The following is a 21,580-nucleotide window of genomic DNA, read 5'->3' as shown; positions in this document are numbered from 1 at the left end:
CTAGCTATCAGGGCCCTTCTACAACCACGGGGGAGGGAGAGTCAGAGAGTGAAAGAGAGACTAGCCATAATGCCCTCATACTAGGTATGTATTTATACCTCTATATGAGGCCCACCTAGTGACTCGAGGTGAGGTGAAGTTTAGGTATTAGTGTAGAGGTTAGGGGCCACTTTGACATTCAAAGTGAGACGAACGAACGGAACAGTGCTCTCTTGTGAAGATTTGATGACCATATTTGTGCAATGTTTGATGGACTCTCTATCTGGGTAACATATATAAAAACCTACCTAGTATGAGGGCATTATGGCTAGTCAGTCAGTCAGTCTCTCTCTCTCCTGTGGTCGTAGAAGGGCCCTGATAGCTAGGCTGGCTCTCCAGGAGTTTAAAACTACTTAACACGGCATTTGCGAAAACATCGCAAAGCACAATAAAGCCCTATCCCACAGCTTTACGCAAATGAAAAAGATGTAGTTAAAATATGTGTTAAAGCCTTTATGAACTGCAACTCAGGCAAGGGTGTACTCACTATATAAGGGTTGCATAATATTTTTAACGCATATCCAGCCATATCCATCCAATAAAGATGATGGAAGGATGATAACCAAGGGGACACTGTGATACCAGGATACAAATTATTTCGCAATGATAGGATGGATCAAATTGGTGGAGGAGTGGCACTAAATGTTAAAGAGGGCATAGAATTCTACAGGAAACAAAATACACTGTATAATGTTTCTGAATAGAAATTCAATGTGGGAAGGAATATAGAATAGCAGTAGGGGTATATTATGTCCACTTGGCCAGAATGAACAGACAGATGATCAAATGCTAGCAACAATTAGGGAGGCTAACAAAAAATAGCAACACAGTAATAATGGGTGATTTCAATTTCACTGGTATTGACTGGGTAAATGTTAAAATAGGGCATGCTAAGGAAGTAAAGTTTCTAGATGAAATAAATGACTGATTCATGGAGCAGCTGGTACAAGAAATGACAAGAAGGGGAACTATTTAAGACCTAATCCTTAGTGGCATGCATGATATGGTGCGAGAGGTAGCTGAGTTGGGGCTACTTGGCATTAGTGATCATAACATGATCAAATCTGACTTGATAATTGGAGGGAGGACACTAAGGAAATCTACTGCGATAGCATTTACTTTAACTTTCAAAAGGGAGACTATGAGAAAATGAGAAAAGTGGTTGGGAAAAAACTGAAAGGAGCAACTGCAAAGGTTAAGAATTTATAGCAGGCACGGATGTTCTTTAAAAATATCTTGGAAGCCATTAAAAAAGGTGGAAGGAAGGAAGGACAAACCTGGCATGGTTAAAATTTGAGGTGAAGAGGCTATTCTAGCCAAAAGCAAATCTTTAAAAAACGGAAAAAGGATCTGAATGAAGAAAACAAGAAACAGCAAGTACGATGCAAAGCGCACACACACACACACATAAGAAAGGAGTAAAAGGGGCACTAAGTAGATAAGGCTATAGTAGAGAGATGGGGAGGCAGATTTTATAAACCTGCGCACACGTGTACTTTTGTTCGCGCACCAGGCGCGAACAAGAGTACGCGGGATTTCAATCAGAGCGGCCTCGGAGGGAACTTTCCTTCCACCACCCCACCCCCCCACCTTCCCTTCCCCTACCTAACCCACCCCCCCGACCCTATCTAAACCCCCCCCCTTTGCGCGCGCCGGGCCGGCTGCCGCGCTCCATGTTCCGGTCCAGGGGCTGGTCCGGAGGCCGCGGCCACGCCCTCGGGTCGAAACCACACCCGCGGCGCTGCCCCCAAAACACCGCGTCACTCGCAACACGCCCCCGAAACGCCACGTCACTCCCGCAGGCCCCCCCAACACGCCCCTCCATGCAAGCCCTGGAACTTGCACGCGTCCCAGGGCTTGTGCGCACCACCGAGCCTATACAAAATAGGCTCGGCGCGCGCAGGGGGGGTTTGGGGTAGGTTTTTGGGGGGTACACGCATATCTTACGCGCATACCCCTTTGAAAATCTACCCCTAAGTGATTTTTGTCTTTACTAAGGAAAACGTAAGGCAGATACCCATACTAGAAATACCTGAAGGTGATGATTAAGATGAACTGAAACAAATCTCCGTGAACCTGGAAGATGTACATCGGTTATTTTTTTCAAAATGTACAAAAACTATGGGTCACACAATGAAGTTACTAGGTAATATATTTAAGACCAATAGGAGAAAATATTTTTACATATCCTCTGGCATTGAATTAACTCTGGAATTCATTGCCGGATGATATGTAAAATCTGTTAGTGTAGCTGGGTTTAAAAAAGGTTTAGACAAGTTTCTGGAGGAAATGTCCATAAACCATTATTAAGGTAGACTTGGGGAAATCCACTGCTTATCTCTGGGATTAGCAGCATGGAATATCAACCTTTTGGAATCATGCCAGGTACTTGTGATCTGGATTGGACATTGTTGAAAACAGGATACTAGGTATGATGAACCTTTGGTCTGACCCAGTATGCAAATTTTATGTTCCTATGTAAAACCGTGGGTATTATGATTGTTGGCAAAAAATGAACTGAGGGACAGTATGCATGTATGAAGATGCAGGAAATGCCAGGCATAAACAGAAGAATTACAGTTTTCTGAAAAGTTCTGGAAATGTGTTCTATATTGGCACCACTGGATGATGTCAGCCAATTTTGGATTCCATGGTTCACCTGGTCTTCAGAGAACTGCAAAATCCTTGGTACTAATCAGCAAACTATACAACATTAAAAGCTTTTTACACTATCCAAACACCAAACAGATGCTTTCAAGTGAATTTTAAAAACCCTGCGCATGCATCTGCTGAGCGGATTTCAAAAGCTGCCCGAATAAGCGTGTATCTCCTGCTGCGTGCACAAATAAAAATGTTCCAAAAAGGGACAGGGCATGGGCATTCCAGGATTTTACACTGAAATTAGTGTGTAAATACTTACGCGCACAGAGGTAACATTAACTCTGCTTTCGATGGCGTGCAAGTCATAAAACAAAAGAACTAAACTGATCAGTGGGCTTTTACAGATCAGCTCTAAAAGGGGGGGAAGGAGTTTGGAAGTCCTCTCTCTTAACTGGGAACGAACTGGTAAAACAGACAATAGCTTCGGTGCGCACCCATTTTAAAATCCTCCAACTTACTCAGTGGAAGCAGGATTTGCGTGCAAATGCGTGCACCCATTTAAAATTTGAGTGCATATGTTCATGAAGCAAGGCTATTTTATAACATGCACACATATACGCACGTATGTTCTAAAACAGCCTTGTCTGTGGATGCAAGCTGGCAAACGTGAGCACGTGTACCCGTGCGCTGCTTTGAAAATTATCGTGTTTATGTATATTTTTTCTCATTACTAATTGTTAACAGAATCTGTGACGTTTTCTCTTTCCTTCGTGTTCTATGAATCTGCCCAGTTTTATTCTCTTCGTAGTTATAAGAAAATCCAAAGTTAAATTATTTTGCTGTTTTATGGCTGACCTATATTGCACACAAAAAACTGCCCAAACACTCCTGTATTCCAGAAACCCTCACAAATTGTAACACACTCTCAAAAACAACATGTTTCACTGGTCAAAATTTTTCTTTTCAATTATAACCACATATATAGCAATGCAAATATGATGTTTGTAGGACCTACACTCCATGGGTTTGTATTTCAATCAAACTCAGTCTAGTTATAGTCCATTTACTTTATTAAATTGTTGAGTCTTTTTTTTTAGGTATATTTTTATGTTTCAGAATTTTTCTTAAAACTAAACCGACTGAAACTGGTTCGTTGACCCCACGTGACAATATCTCATCGGGAAAAATGGAGCAAATAGATAGGTATTCCTTTTAGTTCTTTATAACACAGTCCCACATCACTAGTCATGAAACACACTGCAGAGTAATATTCCTCTAATATAGCAAACAGTCCCACTTCAAAGTCATACTCATCTGATGCAGGAAAAAGTCCTGACATGATCGTGTTTCGGACCACTCGGTCCTGCCTCAGAGGAAGACGCTCATCAAAAGGCTGCACTCCATGTCCCGTAGCGACTCCAGTCAAACACTGTTCATTCTCCAGGCATTTGTGGTTAATTCAACAGTTCCTTTGCGGTTAATTCAACAGTTCTGGACCATAACCAGACTGAATTTGATTGAAATACAAACCCATGGAGTGTAGGTCCTACAAACATCATATTTGCATTGCTATATTTATTTATTTACAATTTTTATATACCGATGTTCATTTCAAAAAGAGATATCACATCGGTTTACAATAAGGTACAATAGGTAATTCATTATCCCCTAAAAGGGCTTACAATCTAAAATTTTTGTACCTGAGGTTAAGAGATTACAAAAATAAAATCATCAAAATCAAAGTTCTTAACAATAACAATATATATATATATAGAATTCAAAAACTAAGGCAACCTATGGTGTATTTTATGTGCTAACCATATAACAAACATACAAAAAACACCCAACACAAAAATGTTTGGGAAAGAAAAGCACTATTGCTTCCTATTAAATTCCTTCAAAGAAGTACACTATTCAATTAAAAATCATCTATATTTTATTGAAAATGTGACATCATATACATTTAGTTCCTTACATAAAATCTACCTACATCTAATACAAATGTTTTGGCCCGCTCAATTTAGTTCACATTATGAATATCTACCATTGTACAATCTTGCGTTCACCCTCAAATCTATACTGCCTCTTACCTCACTCTGTCCCTCATATAACCACATATATATATATATATATATATATATATATATAGTTATAATTGAAAAGAAAAATTTTGACCAGTGAAACCTATTGTTTTTGAGTGTGTGACCTATATAAGAAAATTATTTCTTACCTGCTAATTTTCGTTCCTGTAGTACTAAGGATCAGTCCAGATGGTGGGTTATGTCCCCCGTCCAGCAGATGGAGTCAGAGCAAACTTCGGAGGGTGCTGGCATATAAGCTGGTGCACCCCTCCTAGATCCTCAGTATCGAGAATATCAAATCCAAGCCAGAGTACTGGACAGACCAAGGAGGATGGATCAAGCATATTCGCAAATATAAACTGTAAACTTTGAAAGAAACTATGAATATAAACTGTAAACTTTGAAAGAAACCATGCAACTTGCAAAGAGAACTGTCGAACTGATACAAACATACAGCCAAAAAACCAGAAGGAGAAGGCTAAACAGTAGGACAGGAAAGAGAATATACGAGCAGGTTCACCCCTAGATCCGAACACGACAAGGGCGGGCGTCTGGACTGATCCTTAGTACTACAGGAACAAAAATTAGCAGGTAAGAAATAATTTTCTTTTCCCTGTACGTACCAGGATCAGTCCAGACGGTGGGATGTACCAAAGCTTCCCCAGACCGGGTGGGTCCCTGAGAACCCTGTCCCCAAAAGAGCCTGATTCAGCTGCCGGCACGTGAAGCCGGTAATGTCTGGAAAACGTGAGCAGTGACTTCCAAGTCGCTGCCCGACAGATTTCCTGAGCGGAGACATACTGGACTCCGCACAGGAGGTGGCCTGGGCTCGCAGAGAATGGGCCTTGATTCCCACCGGAGGATCCTTCCCGGAGCCAATGTATGCAGGAGCCAATGTATGCAGAAGCCACCGCCTCCTTGAGCCAGCGCACAATTGTAGTCTTCGACGCTTGGTGGCCCGTTCTAGTCCCGGACCAGAGTACGAAGAGATGATGGAGACCCGAAATTCATTCGTCACCTCTAAGTAATGTAGGAGGATGCGCTTTACGTCCAGGCGCCTGAGAGATTTAGGGGCGTCCGGCGGGAAGGACGGTAGTTCCACAATCTGGTTCAAGTGGAATGACGAAACCACTTTGGGCAGGAACAAAGGGACTGTCCGTATGTAGACTCCCGAGTCCGTGAACCGAAGGAAGAGTTCCCTGCACGATAGAGCTTGGAGCTCAGAAATGCGCCGCGCCGAGGCTATGGCCATCAGGAAAATCGCTTTCAGAGTGATATCCTTGAGAGAGGACTGACGCAGAGGCTCGAAGGGGGGCCCCCTAGGGCCTGCAGCACCAGATTGAGATTCCAGGAAGGGCAAAGCTGACGCAATGGTGGTCGCAGATGCTTGACTCCCTTGAGGAACCATGAGATGTCCGAATGGGAAGATGGATCTGGCCTACCCGAGGAGCGAGCTAAGGAAGCCAGTGCTGACACTTGCACTCTCAGAGAATTGTAAGAGAGACCCTTCTCCAGCCCCTCTTGTAGGAACGCCAGGATCTGCTGTCGGGAGGCTGTGGTCGCGTGGGCACCCCGTGCCGAACACCACACCTCAAACACCTTCCACACCCGCACGTAAGCGACCGATGTCGAGGTCTTACGCGCTCTGAGGAGGGTGTCTACCACGGAGACCACGTAGCCCTTGCGCAGGAGGCTCCTCCTTTCAAAAGCCAGGCCGCAAGACAGAAGTGTTCCGCCTGATCCGAAAAAGCAAAATTGCTTACCTTGTAATAGGTGTTATCCCAGGACAGCAGGATGTAGTCCTCACATATGGGTGACGTCACTCACGGAGCCCTTAAGCGGGAAAAACTTCTGGCAAGTTTCTAGAAGCTTTTAACTGGCTGCCTGAGGCTACTGAGCATGCCCGGCATGCCATGATATTCCCTGCCACAGGGGTCTCACTCCAGTCTTGTATGTAGCTATAAGCGTTAGCAAAAATAAAATAACAAAGTCTGAGGCCCAACTCCGCGGGGTGGCGGGTGGGTTCCGTGAGGACTACATCCTGCTGTCCTGGGATAACACCTATTACAAGGTAAGCAATTTTGCTTTATCCCAGGACAAGCAGGATGCTAGTCCTCACATATGGGTGATTAGCAAGCTAGAGGCTGAGTCATTGGCCATGGAGGTAGCAGTGATGCTTTGTTGAAGAAATGAGTCAGCCGAAGATCACAGCAGAGTGGATGTAGAAGGAGTTGGGATTAAACAGGAAACAAGTTCTTTAAGACAGATTGTCCATAGGCTGAATCCTGTCGCCCTTCCTTGTCCAAACAGTAATGAGCTGCAAAGGTGTGAAGGGAACTCCATGTTGCTGCTTTACAAATGTCAATGATTGGTACTGAACGAAAATGTGCCACTGAGGTTGACATTGCTCTTACTGAATGTGCCTTTACTCGCCCTTGGAGAGGAAGGCCTGCTTTTTCATAGCAAAATTGTATGCAATCCGCTAACCAATTTGATAGAGTATGTTTTCCCACTGCTCTACCTGGCTTATTTGGGTCATAAGAGACAAAAAGCTGATTTGATGTTCTGAGGGACGTAGTGCGATTTAAATAAAACAACGCACGTTTACAGTCCAAAGTATGTAGAGCTCTTTCACCTTGGTGAGCGTGAGGCCTTGGAAAGAATGTGGGTAAAACTATTGATTGATTTAAGTGGAATTCCGTAACTACCTTAGGAAGGAATTTTGGATGTGTTCGGAGAACCACTCTGTCATGGAGAAACTTTGTATAAGGTTCATATGTGACAAGTGCTTGTAACTCACTAACCCTTCTAGCTGATGTGATGGCTATGAGGAAAATAGTTTTCCATGTGAGAAATTTAAGTTCACAGGAATCTATGGGTTCGAAAGGAGAACGCATTAAGCCGGTCAAAACCAGATTCAGGTCCCATTGTGTAGCTGGAGGCCGAATTGGTGGTTTAAGGTGAGTTAGACCTCTCATAAATCTACTGACGAGAGGTTGTGTGGATATAGGTGCATCTCCTATTTTGTTATGATAAGCGGAGATTGCACTCAAATGCACTCTGATTGACGATGTCTGCAGACCAGAGTTCGAAAGATGGTACAAATAATCTAGAAGAGTAGCTGTGGGGCAAGTTAAAGGATCAATATTGTTTTGCTTGCACCAGGAAGTAAAACGTTTCCATTTGAAAGAATAATTCTTTCTTGTGGAAGGTTTGCGTGAAGCTATAAGTACTTGAGAAACATTAGTTGAGAGATTAAGTGATTGTAGGATTAAGCTTTCAACATCCATGCAGTCAGGGATAGGGATTGAAGGTTGGGATGGCGCAACCGACCCTGATCCTGAGTGATGAGATCGGGAGCTACGCCCAGGCGCACTGGATCCTGGACTGACAGGTCTAGCAGTGTGGGAAACCATACTTGTCGAGGCCAATATGGGGCTATGAGTATCATGGACCCCTTGTCCTGTTGTAGCTTCACCAGTGTCTTGGTGATGAGCGGTATTGGAGGATATGCATATAGTAGGCCTGAGTTCCAAGGGCGAGCAAAGGCGTCCTTGGCTGGTTGGTTCTTCTGCTTGTGCAGAGAACAGAGGTTGTCCACTTTGTGGTTCAGATGCGACGCAAAGAGGTCTGTTGTTGGTTGTCCCCAACGTTGGAATATTTTGGTCGCAATAGAGGGATTTAGAGACCATTCGTGTGGTTGGAACTGGCGACTGAGTCGGTCTGCTAGTACATTTTGAATCCCTGCTAGATAAGTGGCCTGTAGGAACATTGAGTGGTTCAAGGCCCAGTCCCAAATTTGTGCAGCTTCCTGACAAAGGAGATACGAGCCCGTACCTCCCTGTTTGTTGATGTACCACATGGCTACAGTATTGTCTGTCTGGATTAGTACAGTCTTGTATGACAGGCAGTCCTTGAACGCATGCAGCGCATAACGTATAGCTCAAAGTTCCAGAAAATTGATCTGATATGTGGCTTTGAGTTTTGTCCAAGTTCCTTGAGTTTGAAGAGAGTTTACATGAGCTCCCCATCCCAAGGTGGATGCATCTGTAGTTAATGTTATCTGAGGGATCGGTTTTTGGAAGGGTAGGCCCTTGCGCAAATTGTCCTTGATTGTCCACCATTGTAGCGAAGAGCGTAGCTGGTGGGTTACTTGGATGTAAAAATGCAGTGGTTGAATGGCTTGGATCCATTGTGATCGAAGAGTCAATTGGGTTAGTCGCATGGCAAGTCTTGCCATCGGAGTGACATGAACTGTTTTTTTATTTTTTATTTATTTGTGTTTTTCTATACCGGCATTCACGGGAGTACGTATCATGTCGGTTTACATAAAACAAGGGGTGATCAATACATTATAACATACATAACTAAAACATAAGAGTATACATTACAGTAGTATAAAACAAGTGCACGGAAGAGAAAGTTACAATAAACAGGGGTTATTCTAACTGGGATTAGAGTTAAAGGAAAGATAAACAACTGTTGAAGCCATGTGGCCTAGTAAGATGAGAAACTGATGAGCTGTCACTCGTGGTTGTATGGACATGGAGTACGCCAACCGGGACAGAGTTTGTGCACGGTCCTCTGGAAGAAAAGCCTGTGCAAGGTTTGTGTTTAATTCTGCTCCTATGTATTGGAGTAGATGAGACGGGTGGAGGTGGGATTTTTGATAATTTATGAGAAATCCCAGTCTGTGAAGTAATTGAATTGTGTAATGTAGAGAAGTTAGTGCTCCTTGGTGCGACTGGCTTTTTATTAGCCAATCGTCGAGATAAGGAAACACATGAACACCTTGTTTGTGCAAATGTCCTGCTATTACTGCTAGGCATTTGGTGAATACTCTGGGAGCTGAGGCTAGGCCGAATGGTAGGACTCTGTATTGAAAATGCTGGTGTCCCACCTTGAATCGTAGGTACTTGCGATGAGGTGGGAATATAGGTATGTGAGTATAAGCGTCTTGGAGATCCAGAGAACAAAGCCAATCCCCCCTTTGAATGAGAGGAAGCATGGTGCCTAAGGATACCATTCTGAATTTTTCTTTTCTTAGAAATTTGTTGAGATTTCTGAGATCTAGAATGGGACGAAGTCCTCCGGTTTTCTTTGGAATGAGGAAATACCGGGAATAGAATCCTCTTCCCTTCTGTGAGTGTGGTACGTGTTCCACAGCTTTTGCTTTCAGAAGAGTAGATAATTCCATTTGTAATTGAGGAATGTGTTCGAGATAGGAGTTTTGTGGTGGAAACTCCTGCGGGGGAGCTGTGAAGTCCAGGTGGTAACCCTGATGAACTATGGATAAGACCCACTGATCTGTGGTGATGCTTTCCCATTCGTTGTAAAATTGGGAGATCCTTCCCCCTACTGGTAAATCTGGAAAGGGGTTTGGTTGGCTGTGTTCTCTGGGACTGCTTTCAAAAGCCAGAGGTGGAAGCTGTTTGGGGCGGAGGCTGCGGTCTTGCAGCTCTCTGCTGTCTTTGCTGAGGCCGTTGTTGAGGCCTTGTAGACCGTGGTCTAGAGGTCTGAGGGTAATATCTCCTCGGCCTGAAGAAAGGCCGTCTTGTGTCTCTACGTGGCGGCTTGCGGGCAGGGTGAGGTGTAGTGTCATGTGACAAAGTGGAGAGCTGCTTTAATGTTTCAGAGTGCTCTCTAAGCTGTGCTACGGCATCTTGCATCTTTGTGCCGAACAAGTTGTCACCTTGGCAAGGCAAGTCCACAAGTTTATCCTGGACTTCTGGACGTAAGTCCGAAGCCTTCAACCAGGCCCATCTTCGTGCACTGATGCCTGATGCTGCAGTTCTAGAAGAAGTCTCAAACGCATCATACGCCGCTCGCACCTCATGTTTGCCCGCATCCAGACCTTTCTGCACAATTTGTTGTGCTGCCTCCTGCTGTTGTTGAGGTAGGGATGGGAGAAATTCCTCTATCTGCTTCCACAGATTTCTTTGATGCTGCGTCATATACAGCTGGTACGCAGCAATCTTGGAATTCAGCATAGCTCCCTGGTAAATCTTTCGTCCCATAAGGTCTAGGAATCTGTTGTCCTTTCCTGGAGGGATAGAGGCGTGCGTTCTAGATCTGCGTGACTTCTTTTGGGCAGATTCCACAACTAATGAGCTGTGTGGCAGTTGTGGTTTCTCGAACCCTGGGGCTGCTTGGACTAAATACGTAGAGTCCACTCTTCGATTTACTCCAGGTGTTGTACACGGGTGCTCCCAAACCCTTTGTTGAAGTTGCAGCAGCACTTCATGCACTGGGATAGCCAAGTTATGTTTTGGGGGATCTACAAATTGTAGTATCTCCAGTGTCTGCTGTCTTTCATCCTTCTCCGCTTGGAGCTGAAAGGGGATGGATTCTGACATTTCTTGGATGAAGGAAGCAAATGATAAATCCTCAGGAGGGGATTGTTTCTTGGCCTGAGGCGGAGTACCTTCTGATAAAAAATCCTCTGAAGAATGCTCCGATTGTGTATCTGACCATGTATCTGTTGGGGGCTGGTATGAATGATGGTCCAGCCTTTTAGATGGTGATATCCCAGATGGTCCTTGTAAAGGATCTTGAATGTCCGGTGCACCATCACTGACATCACTCTCCTCTTCAGGCTGTGAAGGCAAGGAAGCTAAAAGGTCCTGATATCTTTTTGTAAGCATTGCATGCAGTCTTCTCTCAGAAGAAACTTCTGGAGCCTGCAGGGATGTGTGCTTAGACTTTCCTGATGCCTTCTTCCCTTGCCCCGGAGCTCTGGACGGAGCTAGGGTGTAATGAGGTGTTACTTGTGAAGCAGTTGGCAGTGCTGAAGTTAGAAAAGAGAACATGGAAATGGGAATCAATGAGGAGATAGGCCTGGAAGCCATTGTGGACATCGAGGTTTGTAAAATAGTCGATTCCATCGATGGCTCTGACAGTTGTATCGATGATGAAGCTGTTGAAATCAGTGGATCAGCCGGCATCGCTGAAGAGCAGCTGGCCGCATCCATCGGCATAGAGAGCGCTGTTAACGCAGACGCTGCAGTCGTCCTCGGCATCGAGATCGACGATGGCACCGGCATCGATATCGAGGAGGGCATCGACTCGATAGTCGGCATCGATTGGATCATCGGCATCGGCCCGATGGCCGGCATCGACTGAGAAGTCGGCATCGACCCGGAGGTCGGCATCGACCCTAGGGTCGGCATCGGTGATGTCGCCGGCATGTTTTCCTTAAGGGCATCAGTGACAATTTGCTTAATCAAAGCGGTTAAGTCTGTCACGGAAGTCGATGGTATCGATTCCTCTGTAGGTGTTACGGAGGTCGATGACAATTTCCGCTGTTTAGGTACCGGTTCCTCCGGCGGTGGCAATGGAGGAATTGAATGATGTCTACGGTGTTTATGCTTTGTGCGAACCTCAGATACGGATTTTGACGATGCCACAGATGGTGTTGGCGATGAAGCGTCCCCCGAACCTTCTGGGATTCTTGTCTTTAGAAGTATCTTCTTCGATATGCCGACCGGTGAAGATTTAGTCGAAGACGAGGGCGACGGCGATGTCCGGATTTGAAAAATCTGAGCCATCTTTTCATGGCGAAGTTTCCTACCTTTCACTGTCATTTCTTGACATTGGGCACAAGAGGCGATGTCATGGTCTCCACCCAAACAGCGAACGCACTCGACGTGCGGGTCTGTGATCGACATAGTCCGGTTGCAGGCCGGACATTTTTTGAAACCCGAAGTTTTCTCCGTCGACATCCGTCGATGATTTCGGATTCCTTTTTAGCGAAAAAGAGTATGATGTTTGTCACCAGCCGGTGACAAACCGAGCGAGACCCGTAAGGGGTAAAAAGTTGGAATTTGAACTTTGTAGTTGTGAGGTAACTCACAGGGCTCCTGTAACCCGCGATGCAGCTAGCAGCATGGAAAAAAGAAGACTGGAGTGAGACCCCTGTGGCAGGGAATATCATGGCATGCCGGGCATGCTCAGTAGCCTCAGGCAGCCAGTTAAAAGCTTCTAGAAACTTGCCAGAAGTTTTTCCCGCTTAAGGGCTCCGTGAGTGACGTCACCCATATGTGAGGACTAGCATCCTGCTTGTCCTGGGATAATACCGGACCCTGGTAGAAGTGGACTGTCTACCGCCACGTTGAGCAGGTCCGCGAACCACGGCCGCCGCCGCGGCCATTCCGGAGCCACTAGGATTACCAATCCGTGGTGCAACTCTATCTTCCTTAGCACCTTGCCCACCAGAGGCCAAGGGGGAAAGACATAGAGTAGAAGCTGTGGGGGCCATGGAAGAACTAGAGCGTCCACTCCTTCTGCGCCGCGCTCCCTTCTGCGGCTGAAGAACCGGGGGGCTTTTGTGTTGGAGGCGGTTGCCATGAGATCCATCGAGGGCGTCCCCCAGCGCCGGGAGATGAGAGTCATTGCGTCATCGGAGAGAGACCATTCTCCGGGATCCAACACCTGACGACTCAAGAAGTCCACTTGAATGTTGTCCAGCACCGCGATGTGCGAGGCCGCTAGACGGTCGAGGAAACGTTCCGCCCATGCCATCAGACGAGCGGCTTCGAGAGCTACCTGACGCCTTCTGGTGCCCCCTTGCCGGTTGATGTAAGCCACCGTTGTCGCATTGTCCGAGAGGACTTGAACCGCCCGACCTCTGATCAGGGGCAGGAAATGCATGAGTGCCAGATGAACCGCTCTGGTCTCCAGACAGTTGATCGGCCAGGTCGCCTGTTCCTTTGTCCACTGACCCTGAGCCGAGCTCCTGAGGCAAACTGCCCCCAAACCGGACAGACTGGCATTGGTAGCGACTACTACCCAGTCCGGTGCCTCGAGAGGACATCCTTGGGCCAGGTTCCTGGGATCCAGCCACCACCGCAAGCTGAACCTGGCGGTCGGATTAAGAGGGAGTATCGCCTGGTAATCCCGAGAAACTGGTTTCCACCTCGAGAGCAGGGACATTTGCAGAGGCCTCAGGTGTGCAAAGGCCCAGGGTACTAGGTCTATCGCGAACGCCATTGATCCTAGAATTTGGAGGTAGTCCCACGCCGTGTGGACTGGGAGAGAAGCAAACCGGTCGATTTGATCTCGCAGGGATTGAGCCTTGTCTGGACGAAGGAAGACCTTGCCCTGCGCTGTGTCGAAGCGCGCCCCCAGGAAGTCCAATTGCTGGGAAGGCAGCAGACTGCTCTTGCTGAAGTTCACCACCCAGCCAAGAGACTGGAGGAAGGTCACTACTCTGTCAACCGCCGCCCGTCCCAACGGAAGAGTCTTTGCTCGGATGAGCCAGTCATCCAAATAAGGGTGGACCAGGATACCTTCCCGCCGTAGTGCGGCTGCCACTACTACCATGACCTTGGTAAAGGTTCTGGGCACGGTCGCCAGTCCGAAAGATAGCGCCTGGAACTGAAAATGTTGACTCAAGATTTTGAAGTGAAGGAACCTCCGATGGGCCGGCAGGATCGGAATGTGCACGTAGGCCTCTGTTAGATCGAGGGAGGCTAGGAACTCCCCCTGATGCACCGCCGCATGACCGAGCGAAGTGTTTCCATGCGGAACCTGGAGATCCGAAGCACTTTGTTGACTTCCTTGAGGTCCAGGATGGGACGAAAGGAGCCGTCCTTCTTGGGAACCACGAAGTAAATTGAATAATGCCCCGAGCCCCCCTCTCCTCTGGGGATGGGCGAGATGGCTCCCAGGTCTAGAAGTCTGTCTAGCGTGTGCCGGACCCCCAGGCACTTAGGGCTTGACCCGCAGGGAGAGAAGATGAACCTGTCCCTGGGGAGCCGGACAAACTCCAACGCGTAGCCGTGTCTTAGTATGTCCAGGACCCACTGGTCCGTGGTGATGTTGGTCCACTCCTCGTAAAACAGAGCGATGCGACCTCCAATCCGGGGTAACGAGGAGTGGACTAGCCTGGCATCATTGGGGTGTCTTGCCAGAGGCTCCCTGAGTCGAGGAGTCCCTGGGGGATCTGCGGCCCCGAAAGGGCCGGGGCTATGACTATGACCTAGCTGAGGGCGCCCTAGGGCCTTGTTGCCTTGCACCCCTATAACGCCGCTGAGCGCGGGAACGGTTCCTGGGAGCCAAAGAAGACGGACGATAGGATCGCTGGCGGTCTTCGGGCAATCTGTGGACCGAGTTTTCCCCTAGCGATTTGATGATCTGATCGAGGTCCTCGCCAAAAAGAAACCTGCCCTTGAAAGGCAGAGCTCCCAGACTAGACTTGGAGGAAGCGTCCGCTGCCCAGTTCCGAAGCTACAAGAGACGTCTGGCGGAGACCGCCGACAACATAGTTCTCGCAAGAACCCGCAGCAGGTCGTGGAGAGCATCGGCCCCGTAAGCGATGACCGCCTCCAGTCGGTCCGCCTGAGCCGCCTCCTTCAGTGGCAACTGCTGCGAAGTGAGGAGCTGTTGAACCCATCGAAGACCTGCTCTCTGGGTAAGGGAACCGCAGATAGCTGCCCGGACCCCCAGTGCAGAGACCTCAAAGATCTTCTTGAGGGCGACCTCCAGCTTCCTGTCCTGTAGATCCCGAAGGGCCGTGCCCCCTGTGACCGGGATTGCGGTTCTCTTCGTGAAGGCGGAAACCGCCGAGTCAACCTTGGGGACCTTAAGGAGATCCAGGAAGTCTCCAGGGAGAGGATAGAGCTTGTCCATAGCCCTGCCGACCCGAAGGGACGCCTCCGGAGTGTCCCACTCTCTCACGAGAAGCTGGAGAAACGAATCATGAATAGGAAAGGTCTTTGCCAAGGGACGCAGGCCCGCCAACACAGGATCTCCCTTCTTGGTAGAGGAGGCTACGGAGGGAGCCGGGGGGCCCGGGGGCTCAACGGGGGGGGGGGGGGGGTCGAGATCTAATTCCTGAAGAACGTGGGGAATGAGGTCCGCCAACTCTTCCTTGCGAAAGATCCGGAGCACCCGCGGGTCGTCACATTCCAAGTGCGCTGCCAATGTCTCCTCATCATCCGCTTGCGACGCCGGGTCACCCCCTGGGTCCGGCCCAGGGCCAGCAGCAGACCCAGGGGCACCCTGGGACCCCCCCACCGCGGCCCCCGCTAGCAAAGCCGTAGTACCTGTGGTCCTTGGAACCTTAGCGGGGGGGGGGAACCACAGCCGACCCCCCCCTGAGGATTCAGACTTTGCAGATATGCCTGGTGCATAAGCACCACGAAGTCCACCGTGAAACTGAGAGGCACTGGAGGGGGGGGGGGGTATGGGGAGTCCCTGGGGAGCCCGGAGGTGGATAGGAGCTGACCCGGATCCGAGATCGGGGGTGCCAGCTGCAAAAAATCATCCTGCGTCTCCTCAGCATCAGATCCCACGCTGCTTTCCAATTCCAAAATGGCCGCCGCTCCCGCCAAAGGAGGGGGCGGGGTTACTCCCCGAGGCCCGTGGCGCTCCGAGCGCGGCAGAGAAGTCGTCGGGGGAGCGGTGCTTGTCTCCCCCCTGGGGAGACACCTGCCGCAAGGGCCTTCCCTCGAACCTCCCTGTCCCGGGCCGCCACAGGACGGGCAACGGGCGCGCTGCATCGCGCGAGCCCGGGGGCGGGAACAATGGCACCGAGCAAAGAGAAGTCGGGAGTCGCGCCGCGGGAGGAGCGGGCCTGCCTCGCCTTCGCTCTACTCCTGAATCGCTCTACTCCTGAATCCCTCTCCCCAGGGGCGGCAGGGGAATGGGACTTCCGTGCCGCTGCGGCCCCGGGGAATGGCGCATCGCAGGGCCGCGGGGGGGAGGAGAGGAACCGGGGCTGAGAGAAGGGGAGAGGCTGGCACCACCAGCATCCACCTCCTAGTGCTAGATTCCACTGCTGTAAAGCAAAAACAAACACAGAACCTCCCCAAACTTACCCCCGGAGAGACAGCAAGGAAGGCTGAGCAAGGGAGGAGGAGGGAAGAGGCAGTCCTGATGGCAAGAGATGAATTAGGGCGGCAAGCCCGAGACCGCCTCTCTACTTTTTTTTTTTTTTTAAACTGCTTGATCCAACCTAAAGGAAGAATAGAGAGAAGAATAAAACATGTGGCCCAGGAGCCACTAATCAGGGGAAGCAACGGGTTCCCCTCCTCACATCTGCTGGAGTCAGAGAGATACTGAGGATCTAGGAGGGGTGCACCAGCTTATATGCCAGCACCCTCCGAAGTTTGCTCTGACTCCATCTGCTGGACGGGGGACATAACCCACCGTCTGGACTGATCCTGGTACGTACAGGGAATGCACTACATCTTATTTATGTCTCAGTTTGTATGACACCTTTAGACTAACTAAAAAAAAAAATTTAGATGACAGGAAACCGAGTTAGCCAAATCTCATTTGAATTATATTGTAAGTACAGATTTTCATTATAAGTAGCTGATCAAAATTGAATATGTCAGTTCTTACCCAAATGATGGGTTCCGTTGTACCGCATTTCAAGAACTCAGCTCTCTTAATAGTTATTCCCTGTAGAAAAGTAATGTTATATACAATAAATAAATCAGTTTCATGCACAGCATTTAATTTATGACATGCCTTGCCACTAAAGTGCCAAAAGTAACATACTATAATAAGTAAAACAATAAAAAATAAATAATTTAAAGGCAGGGAGGTCAATATTCAGTAAGCCGGTAAGTGCCAAGATATCTGATGAAAGTTGTGCCCGGAACTTCTCCTGCATATTCAGCAAGACTTACATCTACAAGTCAAATGCTGAATATACTCTGACAAATTTTCCAGTTATAATTAGGACAGCTATTTTTTCGATAAGATTTGTGTATATAATTTTAGCCAGAGAGCACCCAATATGTTTAGCCCTGCCCTGGAACTCCTTAATTAACACCTCTTTTTGTCTGGATAGTTTTTATGTGCATGAAATGTATATGGTCACAAAGGGCAACATTTCAAAACTCAGCTTTTTCGCACGTAACTCAAAAATGTAGACACAAGAAGGCTTTGAATAACAATTCTTAGGACAGATAAAATTAGACAAGCATTTATTAAAACAAATTAAAAACCAGAATGAAATATCAGAATCTATAACCACTAAAAAGAAAAGTTTAAATTTAAACACCGAACGCCTGTCAAGACAAGCTGCTTTCACTAGACATCTAAATATCAAATAATCATTTGTGAGACGTGCTTCCCTAGGAAGGGAGTTCCTAAGGATGGAATAAAACAAAAGTCTGATGCCAAGTCCCTGCAAATGTAAATTCATTCACAGAAAGATCCTGAAAGAAAAGTTCATGGGCTGATCTTAACTGGCTTGAAGGTGAACAGAAAGATAATTTTGCTAGAATGCAGATCATGACCAAAGACAACTTAAAAAGGCAGAGTTAATGCTTTAACTTGTGCACGGACACAATGTAAATTCTTCAAAATAAATGTTGAAATGTTTGTATGCTAATGCCAGAAGTCTAAGAAGTAAGATGGGAGAATTAGAATGTATAGCAGTAAATGATGACATAGACTTAATTGGCATCTCAGAGACATGGTGGAAAGAGGATAACCAATGGGACAGTGCTATACCGGGGTACAAATTATATCTCAATGACAGAGAGGAGCACTCGGGAGGAGGTGTGGCACTTTATGTCCGGGATGGCATAGAGTCCAACAGGATAAACATCCTGCATGAGACTAAATACAAAATTGAATCTTTATGGGTAGAAATCCCTTGTGTGTCGGGGAAGACTACAGTGATAGGGGTATACTACCGTCCACCTGGTCAAGATGGTGAGATGGACAGTGAAATCCTAAAAGAAATTAGGGAAGCTAACCAAATTGGTAGTGCAGTAATAATGGGAGACTTCAATTACCCCAATATAGACTGGGTAAATGTATCATCGGGTCACGCTAGAGAGATAACGTTCCTGGATGGAATAAATGATAGCTTTATGGAGCAATTGGTTCAGGAACCGACAAGAGAGGGAGCAATTTTAGATCTAATTCTCAGTGGAGCACAGGACTTGGTGAGAGAGGTAACGGTGGTGGGGCCGCTTGGCAATAGTGATCATAATATGATCAAATTTGATTTAATGACTGGAAAAGGAACAGTGTGCAAATCCAAGGCTCTCGTGCTAAACTTTCAAAAGGGAAACTTTGATAAAATGAGAAAAATTGTTAGAAAAAAACTGAAAGGAGCAGCTACAAAAGTAAAAAATGTCCAAGAGACGTGGTCATTGTTAAAAAATACCATCCTAGAAGCACAGTCCAGATGTATTCCACACATTAAGAAAGGTGGAAAGAAGGCAAAACAATTACCGGCATGGTTAAAAGGGGAGGTGAAAGAAGCTATTTTAGCCAAAAGATCTTCATTCAAAAATTGGAAGAAGGATCCAACAGAAGAAAATAGGATAAAGCATAAACATTGGCAAGTTAAATGTAAAAATAAACAATATTAAGATATACCTGTATATATTTCAACACATCTTTATTTGTCATTTAATTTAATACAATTTCATAATTTAAGACCAATGCGCAGCCTCGGCGTTTTTGATGAGAAAATGGAGTGAATTTGAACAACATGCTAGAAGATGAGGCTTAGCGTGATACTTGATGGTATACTAAGGAAAGTGTTCAAAGGTATTTAAATCAAAGGCTTGTGACGTGAGCGGCGTTACAAAGGATTTGAAGATACTCAAATCGATGGTTTGCAGAGTGAGCGATATGGAAAAACAAGAAGCGGATGTGATATACATGGTGCGAGTACAGTCCGGGCACCGACGGAACCCCGACACCATGGCCATTGAAAAAAATTGAGCCGCGGTACGGTCTACGGCCAGTAGGCCACGCGGGCCAAACTTGACGGTAATCAACGGAAAAACGGGTAAAAACTTACCGGAGTACCGCGGTCAGAAAAAAGTTAGAGGAGGGACCCCTGTGGGACAATTTAACTTTTAATAATTCTGTGAGGAAAATTCCTGTCAGGAATCTCTTCAGAGCTCCTTTACCACGACATTACTGCTGCACGGAAAAAGGAAGACTGAAGGGGGACCCCTGCTGGCTGCAGGGTTAGTGCCCTGCTGGGCATGCCCAGTAGGGGCCAGTCAAAGTTCTGGAAACTTTGCCAGACGTTTTCCGTGATTGGGCTCCATCCTGATGATGTCACCCATATGTGAGGACCACCATCCTGCTTGTCCTGTGAGAAAATACTTTAAAATCGTTGGCTCAGTGTGCTGCAGCAGTCAAAAAAGCAAACAGAATATTAGGAATTATTAGCAAGGGAATGGTTAATAAAATGGAAAATGTCATAATGCCTCTATATCGCTCCATGGTGAGACCGCACCTTGAATACTTTGTACAATTCTGGTCACCGCATCTCAAAAAAAGATATAGTTGCAAAGGAGAAGGTACAGAGAAGGGCAACCAAAATGATAAAGGGGACAGAACAGCTCCCCTATGAGGAAAGGCTGAAGAGATTAGAGCTGTTCAGCTTGGAGAAGAGACAGCTGAGGTGGGGATAGGATAGAGATCTTTAAGATCATGAGAGGTCTTTAACGAGTAGATGTGAATCGGATATTTACACTTTCGACTAATAGAAGGACTAGGGGGCATTCTATGAAGTTAGCAGTAGCACATTTAAGACTAATCGGAGAAAATTCCTTTTCACTCAATGCACAATAAAACTCTGGAATTTGTTGCCAGAGGATGTTGTTGGTGCAGTTAGTGTAGCTGGGTTCAAAAAAGGTTTGGAGGAGAAGTCCATTAATTGCATCAGTAGCATGGGATCTTCTTAGTGTTTGGGTAATTGCCAGGTTCTTGTGGCCTGGTTTGTCCTCTGTTGGAAACAGGATGCTGGGCTTGATGGACCCTTGGTCTGACCCAGCATGGCAATTTCTTATGTTCTTATACGTGTGCCATGAGTATTTTAAATGCTATGCGTGTACTTTATAAAAAGGCGTAACTTTGCTCGCGTTGCAATACACATGTTTATGAGCGCATGCACATTCCTTTTAAAATGTACCAGTTAATGCATAACTAAATTGAGGAGAGCTGCCTGAGACTGTTCTGACCAGATGCAGCACATTTGTCCAAAGTGGGCCTGGATAAGTTCAATAGTGGCCTCCAAATGTTACTGAATTGCTGTCAATCCAGATAGGCTGCAGCAATTAATTATGGGGGCCCTTTGGTAAATGAGATGTTGTTACCTGGGGCGCTGTATCATGAGGGTTGCCCAGCACAGTTAACTGACTCCTAGCAGAGATTGCCAGTATGCAGATATGGCCCCATAAATGTGCTATGATAATAGTCAAATTGAGCATGTGTCACAACCACAGCGATACCCCCACTTCTATGGCGGGGAGGTCGATGGATCCCCTATTTCGACAGTAGGGAATTACAGTCATATAGGTGGAGCCAAGTTAACATGTTCACAGTGCAACAGTTTCAACAGCTGAATCGAGCATATGAGACATTTTTCTTCCGACAAGCTTTTCTCTTGACATAATGGCTGCTGAGCTGTGATTTTTTGGGTTTCATTTCTTTTACATTTTATTTTCATGTTGTTTTATCATGTCTTTTTACTAATTTTATGTATGTCTCATTGTACGCCACCAAGGCTGCAGGCGGCATATAATACATACATACATAAATAAATAAATGCTTGTAAACATACTGCTGATTGTTTTATGTTGGGTCTTCTTAAGAACATTTGGGTTTATGGTATTGTAATCTTGCCAGCAAGTTGTGAGCTGTACTGTACTGTTCCTTTGCATTATGCTGTGGCCCATTTATTATTCCACATAAAGTTCTTTTGTGAAATTGATTGCCCAACAGCGTGGTTATTTATGTGCATGCTTCGATAGCAAATGAATCTTGTGTCTCTTTTGCAACTGCACATGTTGTGATGTATTTGGATCAAAAGAAGAGTCATGATTGATCCTGTATTTTTCTGACAGTTAAAACTAGCTATATGGATT

The 21,580-nt window shown here is 46.6% G+C and overlaps 1 protein-coding gene across 5 annotated transcripts in view; it reads right to left on the bottom strand.

Moving 5' to 3' along the window:
• The window catches only part of DPY19L1 (dpy-19 like C-mannosyltransferase 1), a 414,496-nt gene that overhangs the window by 207,812 nt on the left and 185,104 nt on the right, over positions 1-21,580 (bottom strand). For all 5 annotated transcript variants that reach the window (XM_029589768.1, XM_029589772.1, XM_029589771.1 and 2 more), the window contains one exon: positions 17,070-17,129. In XM_029589768.1, the coding sequence (XP_029445628.1) occupies positions 17,070-17,129 (60 nt within the window). The remainder of the gene's footprint in view (positions 1-17,069; positions 17,130-21,580) is intronic.

This window comes from Rhinatrema bivittatum, chromosome 2, assembly GCF_901001135.1.
Source record: "Rhinatrema bivittatum chromosome 2, aRhiBiv1.1, whole genome shotgun sequence".
NCBI classification, from domain to species: Eukaryota; Metazoa; Chordata; class Amphibia; order Gymnophiona; family Rhinatrematidae; genus Rhinatrema; species Rhinatrema bivittatum.
This window is presented reverse-complemented; position numbering and strand designations above follow the sequence as displayed.